The 18,004-nt window shown below is 38.7% G+C and overlaps 1 protein-coding gene across 2 annotated transcripts in view; it reads left to right on the forward strand.

The window, feature by feature from the left end:
- grm8a (glutamate receptor, metabotropic 8a) overlaps window positions 1-17,360 on the forward strand; it is a 287,101-nt gene extending 269,741 nt beyond the window's left edge. The window contains exons 13-15 of one of the 2 annotated variants that reach the window (XM_084710663.1): window positions 13,123-13,263; window positions 13,869-13,978; window positions 16,541-17,360. In XM_084710663.1, the coding sequence (XP_084566789.1) occupies window positions 13,123-13,263; window positions 13,869-13,978; window positions 16,541-16,553 (264 nt within the window). In that variant the 3' untranslated portion in view covers window positions 16,554-17,360. The remainder of the gene's footprint in view (window positions 1-13,122; window positions 13,264-13,868; window positions 13,979-16,540) is intronic. The other variant, XM_084710661.1, reaches the window with a different exon arrangement.
- Window positions 17,361-18,004: the final 644 nt, after the last annotated feature.

Here is an 18,004-nt window from a genome sequence, read left to right on the forward strand (position 1 = left end):
GCTTTACTTTTGCTGCAGCTGTAGAAGAAGATTATTATAGTTAATTAAAACTAACTAACTAACTAGGTGTTAAAGCACATTTTAGTTAACTGAAATAAGAATAAAAATGTAAACTTACTTAAACCATATTGTGCACTTACGAAACTAAATGCAACAAAAATATGCAAATGTCTTAAGTTTTAGTTTTTTTCAATTCGGTCGAACAAGACAACCATCCAGAGGTATTGTCAGTATGTTAACAGAGACTGAGATCTACATGACTGAGTCAGTTGCCTTGTGTTTGTATTGTAATACCTATTCTCAACTTATTAAATCTGCCCCAAATATCCCTCATATTATAATCAAAAACCAGTAAAAACTCAACTGGAAAATTACTGTAACTAAACTGAATTAGAAACAAACATTTAAAAACAAAAAAGATCTAAAATATAATAAAAAAAACAAAACTATAATATTTCTGCTATGTAAGCAAACCACGAGCGACTCATGAAAACTCGTAAAACTACATGAAATCTCCAGTTGAGGAAAGGTTGACCAGAGTTGATGAGCATTTGCTGCAGGTTAATATTACACGTCTCAATTATCACCACCAAATCATTTTATCACCACAATTAGCGATAATTAGCTTGGCAGTGTGGAGGCACACATACAGTATTTCTGTGAACCGCTGCATCATTAAGGAAACCATCAAGGCAACAGTACGATGATTTCCTTCATATTCATGTTCATAACAGGATTGAGTTAGAGGAGGTAGTCGACTCTTCTGCATAAAAACATAATTAAAACAAGTGGGGAACAATGAGACGACTCATGAATTCCCTTAAAAGTGTTACAAGGTAACTTTCCCACTGTAATAATGATACAATGTAATGTATACTCACTGCAACTTTGGCAGGGAAAATGTAACCACAGGCTTGTTTCATTTGATTTCTCAGAGAAACTGACACAGTGACAGGCATCAGGAATAACTACATAGACAATCTTCTCGCTGATGGTCTCATTAACTTATGTAGGTCATTTTGAAGCATCAGTATTAAATTGAGTCTTTCATAATCAGTTAAAAACTTCAGTGAAGACACCAAATAAAGGACAAAGATTTTATTAACTTTATTTCTTTTTCTTTCGTATTAATGTCACTGGAACTACAAAAGAGGGTTGGCCTGTAACTCAGTGCTAATAATTTCCAGCTCAGTTTCTGTGAAGATTGCATAATGTCAGCTGAAGAAACTCCCAATTTAACATCCGTAACAGAAGAGCAGACACACAGTTAATCCCGCTTTACATGCTCAAGGTGTGACACATTTTTTCCCTACAGCTTGGACAGCAGTCTGCTGAAGGATGACACTCCATGGAAGTCCTTGCTGGGTATTTTAATTGGCTGGAGCTGTGCACAGTGGGGCCTCAATCATGTCAGTTAGGACAGAGATAGAAAGCTATTCACAGCAGGGCCACCCCATCGGTATGAATTACTCTGAAACCTTTTTTTGCGCGACTTGAAATTTGTTCGAGTTGAGATCGCTGGGCGAACCTCGTGCAGATCTGCAAATCAATGAGAGGCGCACTAACAAGCTGTGGCAGAGGAAACACAGATGTAACAACAAAATACCGTGTGCACTTCTTTATGACACACACACGGACCTTTTGACCAGTATGGATTAGATGGAGGAAAATATGTCTCTAAGTGCTGTTTTGTAGAAGGTAATGAGGCACTTGCGGACAAGAAGTGACCACGCTTGGGCCCAATTAAGCTGCACTGACAAAGTTAAAATATTATGGTGGAGAATCCTGTGTCAGAGCTTTTTTTTTTAAGACTTCTTCATCACAGCACTATGTTGGAAAAAAAATGTGTGTGATGGGCATGTGAAGACGTGCAACTTGAGGATATAACAAGCTCCGAATAAAACATGTCTTAAGAATAAAAAGCTACCAATTCAACTTTTTCATGCATGAGAACTTAAAAAAATAAACACCTACTCCTCTCACCTTTTAAATGACTTTAAAGGTGAAAGGACTTGGTTTTTCTTTTTTAAAAAATGGGTTTCTAATTTATACCTTTCTCAGCTGCCACAGTTGGTGGTTTGAATTGGAACACTTACTTTAATTGGTGTAACTTTTGTCAAGTTGTTATATTTTCACCATGAACTGATGTTTCTGAAGTAATGTTAAGACACAAACTGTGAACCTTTTCTTCACTGCCAGGTTTTAGCAAGGTTATTTAAAGCAGCTGGATTCAGTGTAAAGAAACTTCACTGACAGTATATGGATTGAATATATTGCATAACTGCAGTGCAATATCTTGAACTGAAATATTGACAGAAGTAGTACTCAGTTTTTAAGGTTAATTCATGTCTTTGGGTGATATACTTTATGGAAGATAATACTCTGGTGGTTTAGTGCTTCTATATTTCAAAGGATAAAAAAAAGGCAGAATTAACCACTTGGATCATATTTGTCATTATGAGTTCTCTCCTGCAAATGATGTTTTTGTAATGTGATGCATAAACAATATCTTATCTCGGTAATTTCAGAGGAAGGTAAACAATACGACAGTACAAAACTGAAAAACTGGCATGAACAAATGCAAAGGTTCCATGGCTATTCAAACGTTGTACAGGAGAAGAGCATCAAGTAAATGAGATGTAAAATTAAACTCAGGTCAGAGAAACTGAATAAATAAAAGTGAAGAAGAAGTGAAAATGTTTTTTGTTTTTTTCCCCTCTCAGTGAAATAGACTAAATAGTTTCTGGTGAGTTTTGTCCATCCAACACAACTTGAGTATGATTTAGTTTGGAGTGAGGGGAAGGATTAAAAAAAAATCAACTAGACATTAAGGCATTCTTCTTCTTAAGTAAGGCTGCAACTAACGTTTATTTTCATTGTTGGTTAATCTGTTGATTATTTTCTGCATTAATCAATCAGTTATTTGGTCTATAAAATGTCAGAAAATTCTGAAAAATGTTGATCAGTGTTTCCCAAAGCCCAGATGTCATCATCAAATGTCTTGGTTTGTCCGCAACCCAAAGATATTCACTTTACTGTCACAGAGGACTAAAGAAAACAGAGAATATTTCTATTTAAGGGGCTGAAATCAGAGAATTTTGGCTTTTGTTCTGAAATACTCACACTTAATAAACCACTATCAAACGAACTGGCGATTAGTTCAATAATCCATTCGTAATTGATCAATCGAAGCAGCTCTATTCTTTAGTCTCCTTTGTGATTTGGTCTGAACATACGATCAGACACAACTACAGCTGAAGCTAAATGTTGTCACACTAGCTGACCAGAAACACCACATTGCTAGTCGTTCACAGTTGCTCTCAGTGCTTTTTTTCTGTTTTCTCTGTACTGTTCTCTTGCTCTCATGACCATGAATTATTATGGATCGTATTTACAGTCTTCAGATAAAGGTTGATAACACAGTTGACCCCTTCTAAGTCCTGCCCTTTTTCCCCATGTGCTCCAATAACAGCTCAGGAAACTTAGAACCAGCACCTCGATCAACTTTCTCCTTTCCTGATTCCTGTTCTAATATATGCTAGATGGTAACTTTGTTGAATAGAAAACCAAATTTCAAAGATTCAGAGGCGACATTCTGGATATATAATTACATCTTAATGTAATATAATATAATCTTAATGTGACAAAATTGTGTGCTAACTACCTAGCTAATCTACAACACTTTTTAACCAACTAATTAGCCAGTGTTTGCTAACATTAGCTAACTTAAGAAAAACAAGAAAGCAGAAAATTCAGGTTGCACCACGAACCAAGTTGGCTAAACTATTGTTGGAGCACAGAGCAAAAAGGGGCGGGACTTAAGAAGGGTCCAAAGTTAGGATTTGTTCACTGTTGTACTTAATTGGTCGATTAACAAATAGTTTGAACCTAAGACTGACTTGAAAAGAGATAAAAAAAAATGCAAATGCATATTTAGAAGTGGTGAAAACTGGTTTGGTCATGCTCCCATTTTTTAAATAAATAAATAAATAAAAATGAAATCTCCTCACCCTCCCATGGTTTAGGTGATTAAAACGATGAGTGGCCCCATGGCGTGTGTGGACTGAAACAGGAGGCGTCAATTAGGCACACGGAGAGACAAATATGCACGCACACATACACAGGAGGCTCAGACACGAACCTGAATGTCTGTGCGAAGTTAGTTTAGGACCCTCGGGCAGTCTGTAAAGTCACCTCGCTCGTAAAATAGTTCAGTTAGGACAGGAACCCATCAAGGACGCCTAAACTCATTATCAATGCACAGACAGTAGTATGTTAAATGAGCGGAGCTAAGGTGGAGAGGGGAAAAGAGTATATGGGGGAAATGGGGAGATAGTAAACAAACCGAGAAAGGCAGTTAGCAAGGCAAAAGATAAAATCAGAAAGAGTTTAGAGAGACTAAGAGGCAGATATAAAGAGGGATATAGAAAAGGAGGGATGAGGACAGATAAAAACATTTTAGAGAGAGATACAAAGTCGTTTGGAGTGTGGTGCAGAGATGAGGGGACGAAAAGGAAAAGATGGAGAGATGGAAAGATACAAGACATCATGCACAATGCTTTCTCACCCCCATATTTTTATTAGTACTGGTCTCTTTTTCTCTCTGACCGTTCACTGACTCGGAACATGAAACAAAAACGCCAGTAGTAATTTATTCTAAATGAGAGCTGGGAGACAAAAGGAGATCGGAGTGACATCTGGAGGGAGATCTCTGTGACTCCGCCACAACAAAGGGTTGAACATGAGTTCAGCTTTATACAAACAGATAACTATATTGTTCTACTGTCAAACTTTTTTTTTTACTTTAGCCCCAGTCATTGTCTTCCAATCAATCCCAATTTATGAGAATATGAACAGTGTCTTTCTGTGTGGAATAAGGGTATGTTCACCCCAGCCCTGTTGAGTGCATTTGAATCAAACTCTGGAGTGTTTACCCCCTTGCTGTGCCTCATGACTGTTTAGCTGTAATACGAGACAGATTGTGACCGGGCGGCTACCATGTTGTGTCTGGTTTCAAACCGAGTGTCCCAAAACACAGATCAAACTGTCAACCTAGGCAGTATTGGTCAAATATAAATCAGGGTTCTGTTGCTGCATTGCCGCATGCATTGCCTCGATAAAGCAAACTCGAGGCTTCAAAACAGTAGTCCACAAACCAACGGGTGACATCACGGTTGGATCCCACTTGAGTGTTAACCTGCTCTAAGACATGTCCCTGTCTGTTTACTGGGATATCAGTAAGAATATGTGTTAAAACAGGATTCAAAGGTTGCTCGGAGGTTCACTGTAACATTTCTACTCTTTTATCAACGATTAAATGCCTCTACGGTCGGTTACGCTTGAAATACTTCATCAAAAACACCACACTGTGCACATCAATGCCGCCAAATGACAACAGGCAACTACTCAGACTCTTGGCAACACACAACAAAAAGCTGGTTGCTAGGCTGAACACAAAGTGAAGTTGTGTTAATATGAACACGCGTGAGCTTCCCTGAAAGTGTCCTGCGGGGAAACTTTCCATTTCATCAGTGCTGCAGGACTTTGTTCCTTACTTCTGTCGCTGTCCGTCTGCACTGCTTTGTCATCATTCTTTCTCTGTCGTCTTCCACTTCCTTTCAACTGATGGTTGTCCTCACATTTTCCTTTCTTGTTCCTTGTTTGCCTGCTTCTTCTCTTTCTTCCTTGTGTTTATTCTCTCTCCCACTTACCCATAGTGTCTTTCATACTCACACCATCTGTGTCTCTCTCTCTCTTCCTTGCTTTCTATATCTTTCTATCTCCCTCTTTCTCTGCTGCCGGCTATGTTGGTCATGTTGCTGTCCAGAGCCCTTTGATTTCACCACCCTTTTTCTCACTCTGTGGTACATTTGAAAGGGCTTGCAATAAATCACAGACGCAGTGTAATGACTTCGAATGTTCCGTGTCTTGGTTCATCAAGCATGAGAGGCCAAGAGTTGTGTGTGTGTGTGTGTCTGTTCTCATAACCCATGCATAATCTGATTCATATTTGTATGATGACATGCTTATCTGCGTGTGCACATGCGACCATTCAGACCGCTGCAATCTGTGTGCTGGTCTGACTCAACACATTTCGTACGACCTGTTTTCAAAAGCAGTGATTAAATGCCATTCTCCAATTATTCAGCATATGTTTTAAGTCTTAATTTAATGTGCACATGACATATGTCTCCTCTCCTCTGTGTATACCAGCGAGTGTAAATTGCAGTGCCTGCGGAAGATAGGCCTAATTTAGATCATTTGCTTCTGATGTACTGTTCACCAGATGTATCTGCAGTACAGCCAACCCAGAATAGGCATCAACTTTAGCTGTCATGCTTAAGCTATCTGCTGTGAAGGGAACACAGCTATCTCTACACTTAACTCACTGATCGGTGGCCTAAATATCAAGCTGCTGCTGTCTCGAGGGATCAGACATGTCCCCCGGGAACTGCTTTCTTACACAGCTATTCAGCAACTTACATTAGATACGATGGCGCTTGTTAAAAAAAAAAAAAAAAAGTATTTGGCTTCAGATTTATAAGTCAGGCTTTTTCCATGCTGCTGCATCTAGAAAACTTACCTCTGAAGTCAGAGAGTGTATTTGTGATACAAATGTCAGTGTTGCATCGGTCCAAACTTGTTCGGTCTGCTCATGATATGTACATATGTCATGTGTAACATCAAACTGTAGCATAAATTGTATTTGTTTTGGGGAAACTTAGTTTGTACATCTGTAGCTCATAGTTGATGAGGAATCAAACAGTCAAAGACGTGTTGACTGATGAAGTTGCTTCGTCTCTCAAGCTTGTGCCTCACTCACACCTGAATACACCTCATCATCTGTTAGTGCTATGTCTCAATCCGGATCCGGATTAAAAACAAACTCTTTCTCACTTTTTCAAGTGTTTGTGGTCCACTGGGAACGTGGGGACCACCAGTCTTTGTGATCACTGTGATACAGCCTTATGAGCATAAAATGGAATTTGAGCTTCAAATATTTTCAATACGAGAGAAACGGAGCTCAGAGTGGCCACAGAGAGAAAAAAAATATATAGATCAAGCCCAGGTTTTGTACATCGAGGGCTCCGAATGCTACTGTGTGCACACTAGATACAATTCATCACCACATTTTGATTTATTTTGTGTGTAGGAGCTAAGTGTATATACAGAGATCCAGCACAGCAGACCAGACCTGTTTATTAGAGTGTAGAGTAACAGGAAAAGTTCATAGATATGACCAGTTATGAATGGTGGTAATCCACATTGTGATATGATCTGTGTTGGTAAAACGACAGTGAAAGTATCCTTTAAGCCCTAATTGAAAAATAACAAGGTGTCCTGCTGTCAAAAGTCCTTAGCAAGCAGTTTTTTAAAATGAGCACACTTGAGAGGACAATAAAAACACTCCTAAACACTCATAATCAGCGCAGCACTTCCAAGTCAATTTGGGAAATAATACTCACTGATGCTGACCAACAATTTAGCTAAAGCATCACTTTCCTTAACCTTCAGACTAAAAGTAAGCGCTACACAAAGGCAAGTATTTGTCCACAGATGCTGGTGCTCATTTTTATCCTCTTTGTATTTTTTCCAGCCCCGGTCCTCTCGTCCCTTTTCTGTCCCCAGGTGTTAAAAGCACATCAGCCGTCACTCTACCCCTCTGTTCCTCTTTCTAAATCTCTGCCTATCACGGACCAGAGACTCTCCGTCTGTAAATGTTTTAAACCTTAAGGGAACACATTGTATGCAGCCATCCGTGGCTAATCGTCCACTTTCCAAGTGTGACTTTTGGGATAATAGCGCGCTCTTCCCAACGCACACATTTTTGGCCATTATCAGCTGTGGACAGCAGGGCGGAGGAGGACAGTTTCAGCCCTTGATGCGTGCATGTATGTGTGTCTTTGTGTAAATAACAGCTGGAAGCCACAACTTAGGACCAAAGGCTAGATGTAATGGAAGCGGCTATCAGCAGTCTCACTGCTGTTTTGATAAGAGCAAGTTCACTGCTTAAGGGAATCTCTCCTTTACTGTCATTTCCACTCGTATTCAGCCTTTTTTCTTCTAGGTAATTCCATTTTCACTCTTCCTCATTGACTTCAATCTTTTTTCTCTATCTCAGTTTCATTCCCGTCTCTCTCCTACCGAAAACACTCCATCTGTTCCTCTCTGATACAGCCACTCACTGATCTCTGTATCAGTACAATTCAATTGAGTGCAATTTGTTGGCAAGGAATATGAGAAAGAAACAACACGGCAAAGTACGACTGAATCCACAAATTCTCTCTTGCATGTCTCTCTCATGATCTGTTTTTTCCTTTGGTTTAATTAGTGATCTGTCTCAACAACACTCTCAACAGTGCTTTGTGTAGCGTGCGTGTATGTGTGTTTGCGTGCGATCTTGTGGTTGACGTGAAAGTCGGCCGATTGAGAGTTGAGGGAGTTTAAACTGCTATCAGAGCCTGTAGGGGAGCTACAGGCAGATCTCTTTAACCCAGGCAGACCTGCTCTGTGATGCCGCCACAGGAATGTCATCCATAAAAACAAAATTAAACTGTGTGAGTAATTTCCATGTAAGCTTATGCCTACTGTCTGTATGCTGTATGTATATTTAAATGAAAGGCTTATATTAAATTGATTGTTTATACAACACGGCTACAAATTTAATTTTCTTTTTTTTGGCTTTTGTATCTGTGTGTGTGTGTGTGTGTGTTTATTGGCTGTGCACTCCCCTTTCCCTTTGGCTACTGTCAGTGTTATCAACTTACGCCTTCAGGCAGGTGTGTGTGTTCTTCCTCCACAGTATTTGCGAGGACCAAGTTTAAGACCTTGAGAATGACGACATTCTGGCTTCTCTAAAAGCCGGTTTGAGACTTGGGTTTCAGCACAGCAAGACGGCTTTATTCATATAGCATATTTCACACAGAACTAATTCAAGGTGTTTTACATAATAGAGTTTTAAAAGACCCATGTAAGTGCACTGAAAGAACATAAAAACATTTTTATATAGATGAAGGGCAAAAAAGTGACTTCTTTTGCATAAAAATGTTGAACTGACAGTGCAGTTTCAACAGAAGGCAGTCACGAACACTAGAGTATGTAGCCTGTTTATGAAAGTAGAGATATATTCAGGGTGTGGTGCTCAATCAGGAATCAGACCATGAGAACAGTGAAATAAAGAGCAGTCACTACAATTTATATCAGCAGAATACCTGTTTTTCCACTAAGAGTGAATGTTCTGCGCAGTACGGAAACATCAAAAATCTACACCGCTCATTGATCCTCAGTCCAGTGCATCTGATCTGATCCCTTGTTCACAGACACACACACTTCACATCATCATTGTTCAGTCTTTTTTAAATAGTTCCACAAAAAGCTACTTTTAGTAGTTACTTTACTGCATTAATGGACAGACGTTTTTGAATTAATGGTACTTTGTGTTCGTTAATCAATTAATGAAAGCGCTTGATGTGCTCCACCAGCACACACACACACACACACACACACACACACACACAGCTGTTTAATATGTTTTAAAAGTGTTATCTATGTTCTATTTATTTTCTAAATATATTTCCAAATGTTCAGAATATTAAGAAAAACAAAACTTTTTTATATTTCCCAGGAAATGTGTAACTGTTTGGATGTGCTGGGAATCCTGTTTCCTGGGATTAAACTGTATGCTGTATTGCAGTATTAGTGTTTTCTCCTTGTTTTGTACAGGTACTGTAGGTTTTACAGTTGCTGCTCAGGACAATAAACAAGTCGTGTTGCTATTTGTGGTAAATGTGTTCGGTGTTGAGGTTAGAATCGGGTTCAGATTAGGGATATGGAAAGGGCTGGGGTTAGGCGTCTAGTGCTGATGCGCCTGCATTAGGGACCAGGAAATGTGTTAAGTTTTCATAAATATAGATGTAAAAATATGTATGAACCCACCAATACACAGTCAGAGGGGGTATTCAGGTATGTTTTCAATGAAAGTATTAGTTAATTAGATTTATTGTTTTTTTGTTGAATGCAACAGTCCAGAGGTCTGGTCCATTTTTGCTGAGAAATTAGACACCTTTTACTAAAGGATGCGTTTCTGCAGACATACTTTTCATGTATTACTTACTGCATTTGGAGAACATAAAACTATTCATTTCTAGCCTGGTTAGACACGTTTATACCAGAGCAGCTCAGGGGTGTAACGTCTGATTGAGAATCCCGGGGTCACATCCTCTTTATTTTTTGTAATGTCCATTTCCAATTTCCAATTTTCCACAAATGGCCTAATGTGTTCTCAGAATGAAACCTTTTCTAGAGGCGTATTTACAGCATTTACAGACTTCAATGAATCCTGAATTAAATTACCAAATTAAAAAATGAAAATTAAGCACAACCTGCATGATACCTTTGTCCCAAATGACACAGTCTTATTAAGTCTCCCATAAATGTTAGCACAATGTGTCCATGGCTGCAGTTGATATTTATGTATGAATAAACGTGTGCGTATATGTGTATGTGAATAAATACACATATAATAATATAAATGTGTGCATATATAGGTATATTTTTGTACGTTGTTAGGTAGCTTTCTATCCTGCAGTGTAATATAAAAGGACTTAGTTCTTATTGAGGCAGGGCTTCTATATATTATTGCTTTTTTAATCATCTGTGATATATGTCACAAATGGGACTGTGCAGAGACAGTTACAGTTCATGAATGAAAATGAAGTCAACAGTGGAGGATCAAACGTTATCCAGAGTGCAGCACTGATGTGATTTTTCAGAAGCTGGCTGTATGAGGTGTGTAGTCACTGTGGATGTAACAGCGCGGCTTTACTTTCTCTCTGTTCTACTTTTCTCCTTCTTGTCAGCCTGTAGTTACCAGCACCGTCTCAATCAGTGTGTCTGTGCACTTTTGACAGCGTAGTTGGCCACTGTTGTCTTTCTCTTCTGCTGCCTTCTTTCTCACTTCATCAGTGTCTCCGCGAGTCACATCCCTCCTCTCTTTTCCTCACTTGCCCCCACCTCATAATAACATCGGCTTTTGTTTCATGTTTCTTCCGTCCCCCCTCTCTCTCCATGTCTCTCTATTACTTTCCCCTGCAGGCTTTCCATTTCTACTATTCTCCCACATATTTCCATCTATCTCACCCCCTCCTTCCTCTGTCTGTCTCCCTCGATATCCCGCAGACAGTGCTCTCCTGATGAGCCCCATGTCTTGAGAGCTTGTCAGCTGTGTCAGGTCTGTCCTCCTCCAAACTCCTCTCTGAAACTCACTAAGGACCTGAGGACTAGTGCTCAGTCCACTGCAGTGTGCATAGAGTATGTGTGTCTGTCTGACTGTCTTCTTGATTCATTATAACTGTCCTCCAACTTACTTAGCAGAATTGAAGTGGTAAAAAAAAAGCTTTCTAATTTAGTTGGATGTACATACCAATTTTGACTGTCTGCCTGTAGTTAGTGTCATCGTATCTATCCTCAGTCCACTGACTAGACACTTTCACTAGTGCATGCAATATAGTCCATTATACAGGACAGTATCCATCTGCCTGTCTGTCTCTTTTACTTGGAAACTACAGTCATTCAACTCACTTTTAACAGAATAAATACAGAAATGCACAGACTTTTGGGAGGTAACGATAGTTCACTAACAGTTAAATCTCTGAAAAAATAGGATTTTATCATCCTTTAAGGCCAGTAATGCAGTTTATCTTCTAGCTTACACTGTATTTTGCATCCTTCATGCCTTTCCCACTTTTACAACTCAACTTTTTATATACTGTTTTCATACTTTAACCCAGAATCTCCATTCATCGTAGTTTAGCACCCAGTCAGTAGTGAAGCAATTCACTTTAGCACCCAGCTCGCACTGTACTTTGCATTCTTCATCCCTTTCATACTTTTTCAAATCTTTATTCTCTTTTCAAATTTTATATCCTCATTCATACTTTAAGTGATACATTCCAATCAAACATCAAATATTCCACATTTTTCATACATTATTGATATTATTAGACTCTCAAAGCCAGCAATGCTGTTCAGCGTCAGCCTTCACACCGCAATTTCTCCAAAAATTGCCTTATTTAGTTATGACTTTCCTCTAACTTTGTTTGGCAGAATTGAGGTGGTAGTAAAGTAGTTTAATTTAGTAGGATGTACATAAAAAATTGCCTGCCTGCCTATAGTTAGTGTCATATCTGTTTTTTCAGTCTGACAGTACGTGACGTGCTTTCACTAGTGCTTATCATATAGTCTGTCAAACTGGACAGTATCTGTCTACCTGTCTGTCTGTTTGACAATACACCTGCAGTCATTCAACTCACTCTTGACAGAATAAATACAGATATGCACTGATTTTTTGAGGTTAACTCTCGTTCACTAACAGCTAAATCTATGAAAAATATATATTTTTATCTTCCTGTAAGACAGCAGTGCTGTTTAGATCCTAACCATTAGTGAAGCAATGCAATTTAACTCCCAGCTTTTTATCTTTTATGTACTTATTCATCCTTAAAGCCAGAATCTCCATTCATAATTATCATTGAGGCAGCCACCTTTCACAAGTGTCTGTCATATAGTTCATTATACAGTATATATATATTAAATATAGAAACGTACTGATTCCTAACTCCATTTCACCTACAGTTAAATCTCCAAGTAATAGACTTTTCTCTTCCTGGAAGGTCTCATCTGGGCCAAACTTAATCCATACTATAAAACACGTCTGAAAGTCAATTTAGTGTAATTTCTGTCACTAACAACTTGCAGTAAACCACACCCATCTGGCGTTTAAGCCTGCCAAAAAAGTGCTAAGAATCATTTCCCGTTCTTAGACAAAGAGACAAGCTCTACAGCACACAGGCAATTAAGCAACTTCATTGGTGCCATCATTTCATATACCATTTGATCTACCTGCCTGCGTGTCACTGTGGCTGTCGCTACACAAATTTTCTGCTAATTTCTCTCTTGTTAGACCATCTTTTACTTCCTGCCTCCCCCCACCTTGTCCCATCTGTCCTCCTCCTCTCTCCCTCATCAGACGTGTTCTGTAGTTGGACGATTACGCAGACTATCTCTGACACCTTTGAAATGTGATAAATGACTCTGTCTCTCTCTGTGTCTCGCTCCTCCTAGATGTATATCCAAACTACCACCCTGACCATCTCTCTCAGCCTGTCTGCCTCTGTGTCTCTGGGGATGCTCTACATGCCCAAGGTCTACATCATCCTCTTCCACCCGGAGCAGAACGTACCCAAACGAAAACGCAGCTTCAAGGTGAGGCGGACATGAGTGTCACATGTTACATGTCCATAGTATTTTCCATACGTTAATTGGTTCAATTTCATACTTTGACTGATGTTAAATATGAATTCTGCTGATTAAATGAGGATAATAGACCTAAAAATACTCTATGTGGAACAGAAACTTCCTAACTTGCAGTTTCTGTTTGGTAACCATGGTAATTAGGGTTAGGACCTAACTTATGGAAAAAGCCATGACAGAGGTCAGTGTTCCTAACAAAAGATAGGAAGTGTGTATTGCACAAACATCTTAACTTCCCAGAATCTTAAATAAACTCTCCTGATTTACTGTTGGTTCCATTTGTGTGTGTTTCAGTGTGTTTTGGTATTTTTAAATGAGAAAAACAAGTGGTTTTAGAGTTGTTTAGCTCAGTGAGATGAGAATAGTAGTTAGTATGAGTATCTTGAGTATCTGAGTATGTGAGATTTCCTCACCATCTCAGGTGAGGAAAGACAAATTTGGAAAAAAAAATCCTATCTCAGAATCTCCTTATATTGATTTAAGATGTAAGATAACAGATCTCTGTGAATGCTTCTAGTCCTCATTTCCGATCAATGGATTTCTGAATGATAATACAGGCGATCGTGACAGCTGCCACCATGTCGGGGAAACTGACCCAGAAGGGAGGAGATCGGCCCAACGGAGAGGTGAAGACCGAACTATGTGAGAGCATGGAGACCAACAGTGAGTAAGAGAACACCAAAATTTTATAATTATACATATAATAAACTATATAAAACTACATCATAGAGGTCCATAGAAAGTATAAGGCCAAATATACAAGAGGTATCAGACCATAACAATAAGTAACATTTATATGCTGTATGCAAACCTGGTTAGAAATTATGAGTAATTCTAGCGCTCTCAGTTATTAATTTGAGTTTGATTTATTTTGATTATAATACATAAAAACATATAATATACATGCACAATAACATACATGCACATATAGAGAGGTTACACCCAACAGCTGTTGGAGCTGTTGTACATTTATGCATGAAGCTTTTTTTAATTAACAGAAGTTTAATTTAGATTTGAAGATCTATTTCATGCCTGACTTTTTTTGTGCATGGCAAAACAGCTGCAACAGTGACAGTTTTTAAAAAGCATTGTGTGTTTTTTGCGAGCTCTGACAGTGAAGCACTGTTGCATCCACTTCAAAGCTCTGTTTTGTGTTGAGCTGGTTCCCCTGTGTCAGCAGTCTGCCAGTGAAATGACAGGAGTGCATGTGAATGTGCATGATTAGCTGTGTGCATGTGTGTGTGTCCACACACGTCTTGTGTGAGTCTCGATCGATCTATAAATGTAAATGGATTTGTGGGGCTTTTAGTGTGTGTGTGTGTATGTGTGTGTATTTCTATTAATAGTTAAGTGCGTAACTAACACATCTTCTGTAATCACGTAAAAACATTTGTCTGAGCCTTGCTGTGCATGTGTTTCTGTGGAAACTGTATGTGGGGGTTTAATAGGTTTCAGACCTGTGAAGGCGAATTGTGTTTTCCCTGTCAGCAATTTATTAGCACCAGTGAAGAGAGCAGGTCACAGTTCATTCATTTAGCCAATAGTTAAACTGCTTAGTCATCTCCTCATATGCTTCACTTTGCAAAAAGTTTGCAAATAAAAAAGTTCCATATGGCTGAAGCAAACATTTATTTATAAAACCACTAATTCTAAAACACATTGTGTAAAACATAAATAAAGCAGAATGCAATATTTTGCAAAAACCTATTCCGCCTATATTGAATTTAATGCAGTACATAGATAAGACATTTAATGTTCAAATGGGTTAACTTTATTGTTTTTGTAAATATAGACTCATTATGAATTTGATGCCTGCAACACATTCCAAAAACGTAGGCACAGGGGCGTATTTATCATTGTGTTACATCACCTTTTCTTTTAACAACACTCGGTAACCATTTGGGAATATAGGACAGTAATTTTTTAAAAGTTTTAAAAGTGAATTTCTTTCTTACTCTTGCTAGATACAGTCTAGTACCTGCACTCTTTTATTATGAACCACACTGTTGTAGCACAGACAGAATGTGTCTTGGCATTGTCTTGCTGAAATAAGCAGGGACATCTCTGAAAACGACGTCTTGATGGCAGCACATGTTGCTTCAAAACTTGTCCATGTCCTGGACATTACATACATTAAAGATGCTGACTTTTGCTGATAACACTCTGGATGGTCCTTTTTAGCCTGAAGGTCATAACATCCATGATTTCTGATAACAAACAGAAATGTGGACTCTTCAGACCACAGCACACTTTTCCATTTTGCATCTGTCTGTCTCAGATTAACTCGGGCCACAGAGAAGTCAGCAGCGTTTCTGGATGTTGTTGATATATGACTTTCGCTTTGCATGGGAGACTCTTAACTTACATTTGTAGATGCAGCCACAAACTGTGTTTACAGACAGCAGTTTTCCCATGTGTGCCCGATCCCACGTAGAATCATTTAAACAAATATGTGTTTTTTTTTAATTCAGTACTGCCTGATGGGTCAGTTTGGACATAAAATATCTCATACACAAGTCAAAAATGATTTGCGAATCATTGCATTCAGTTTTTATTTAGGTTTTACTCAATGTCTCAAGTTTTTTGAAACATGGGTTATACAACAGTGACAGACAGAAAGCAAGTTTAAGAGTTTTCTGTCTTTTTTTTTTTTGCTACCTGACATTTTGCTTAAGAGTGCTCTCCAGAAAATATCAATAAAAAGCTTTGGGCATTTTTCAAGTCTGAATGCACTCAGCACTCATTTCTTTGATATATATATTTTTTCATCAAGGACCTTTTTCCATTATTCTAGCAGTGTGATGGTGAAACACAAGTAAAAGACATAACAGAAAATAGTAATAAAAGGGTTGTATGAAAGCATCAGAGTATAACAATGGCGCAGTTAGAGGCCTGTGCTTGCTGCAAAAACATTGACATTTACAATGGAACGCTTGAGGGGACACAAGACATAATGGGTTTGACAAAAAGCCCCAACAACTCAGGTGGACTGTGGATGTGACACTGTTACGTGACCATCTGTAGCAAAATCTGCTCTCAACTGCTCTTTGTTCCCTTTTTTCTCCCTTTCTTCTGCCCCCTCCATTGCTCTAATCTGTCTCTTCTCTTTCATTCTTTCTTTCCTTTTTCACTTTTTTCTCAATCATATTGAATTTCTTTTCCTTATCCTAACACTTCACACCGACTCCTTTCCTTTTTCTCATCCTCCACCCTTCCCAAATCCACGCAGCTTCATCAACTAAGACAACATATGTCAGCTACAACAATCATGCCATTTGAAGGGACCACAGAAGAAGAAGGAAGGGATTGGACGGGAAGGAGAGGGGGGCGTGTCTTGGGGCAGTGCCGAGCGAAAGAAGGAGCCGTCGTTCTTGGCCGATCGGCCGAAGAACTGGCGGAAAAAGAGACAGAGCGCCCAATGGAATCCAAGCATGAGACATTTTTTATCGTTCCGCATCAAAACCACAGAGAGGTGGGACCACATAAACAGCCAGTCAGTGTGCCTGCTTTCCCGCTGCTCACAGCTCATTGGTCCTACCATGAACTTACCTGTTTTAAAAAAAAAAGACACAAAATGAAAAAAGTGACATACCATAGGACACTGTGGTGGACAGAGTAACTATTAAAACCTACAAAAAAATAAAAAATAAAAAAAAAAGTCAAAAGAAAAGAAAAAAAACTCTCAGAAACCATGTAGACATTATATCTAAAAGGGCAAAGGTGGGGCCGGGAAAGAGATTTAACAGATTACATTTTAAAAGATATTTAAAAAGAGAAATGTAAGAGAAAATCTATGAGACTCAAACATGTTTGTTGTTATTCTCTACTTGTAAGTATTTTTGTGGTTGTGACGATTTTTTCATTCTTGTCTCACCGTTGTCTGATGGATCGCCCTTGCTTAATGAGATGAGTGTGTTTCCTCCTGCTGTCTTGGCTAATCGGGTTGTAGCCTTGGGTTGTGAACCTGTAAAATGCCATGGTTGAAGCATGCCAGTTTTTATACAAAAAGGAGATTTATTTATAATAAAGGAATGTTTTGCAAATGTGTAGATTGGTGGTCGTTTGTACGTTTGTTGTTTTGAGGGTGGTCACTGTGCAGATTAGTTTTTGGATATTAAATGATCTGTAGATAAATGGATTTATTAATAGATTATGTAATGCATCACCTATTCAATATTATATCATGCTTGTTACATGTCAGTGTAGAGACATAACGGATTAGCAGTCATACTTACAGCAGTTTACAGCGTGTTTTTTCTTTTTACCTCAATATCTACAAATATTTGAGGAATTTACATGAAAATGTTTTACACATTACCCAGAGGATGAATAATAATGACTTTGGCGACTTATCTTCTATCGCGACCATAAGGTTGACGTGTGATTTATACTGAAATCACTTGACAACTATTATATGGATTGCCATTAAATTTGGTATTGATATTCATCCAACTCTTCGGGATGAACTGCCACCATTTTTGTGAAATGTGGAGCGTTTGTAAAATGCCGACTTCATAAAGACTTTTTTCCTCATGAATCCTGATGTTACTTTACAGCTTTCTGGTTTATGCACTGCAGACTAAAGTATCTGTCTCTGTAAAGGCCAAACAGACAGACGCTCGTCTCCTCCACAAAACGTTTGACACTGTGCCACATTGTTGTAAACCACGACCAAGTGTCTGGACTTTGTCTC

This window comes from Lutjanus erythropterus, chromosome 22 (genome assembly GCF_056507025.1).
Source record: "Lutjanus erythropterus isolate fLutEry1 chromosome 22, fLutEry1.hap2, whole genome shotgun sequence".
In the NCBI taxonomy this organism is placed as follows: Eukaryota; Metazoa; Chordata; class Actinopteri; order Lutjaniformes; family Lutjanidae; genus Lutjanus; species Lutjanus erythropterus.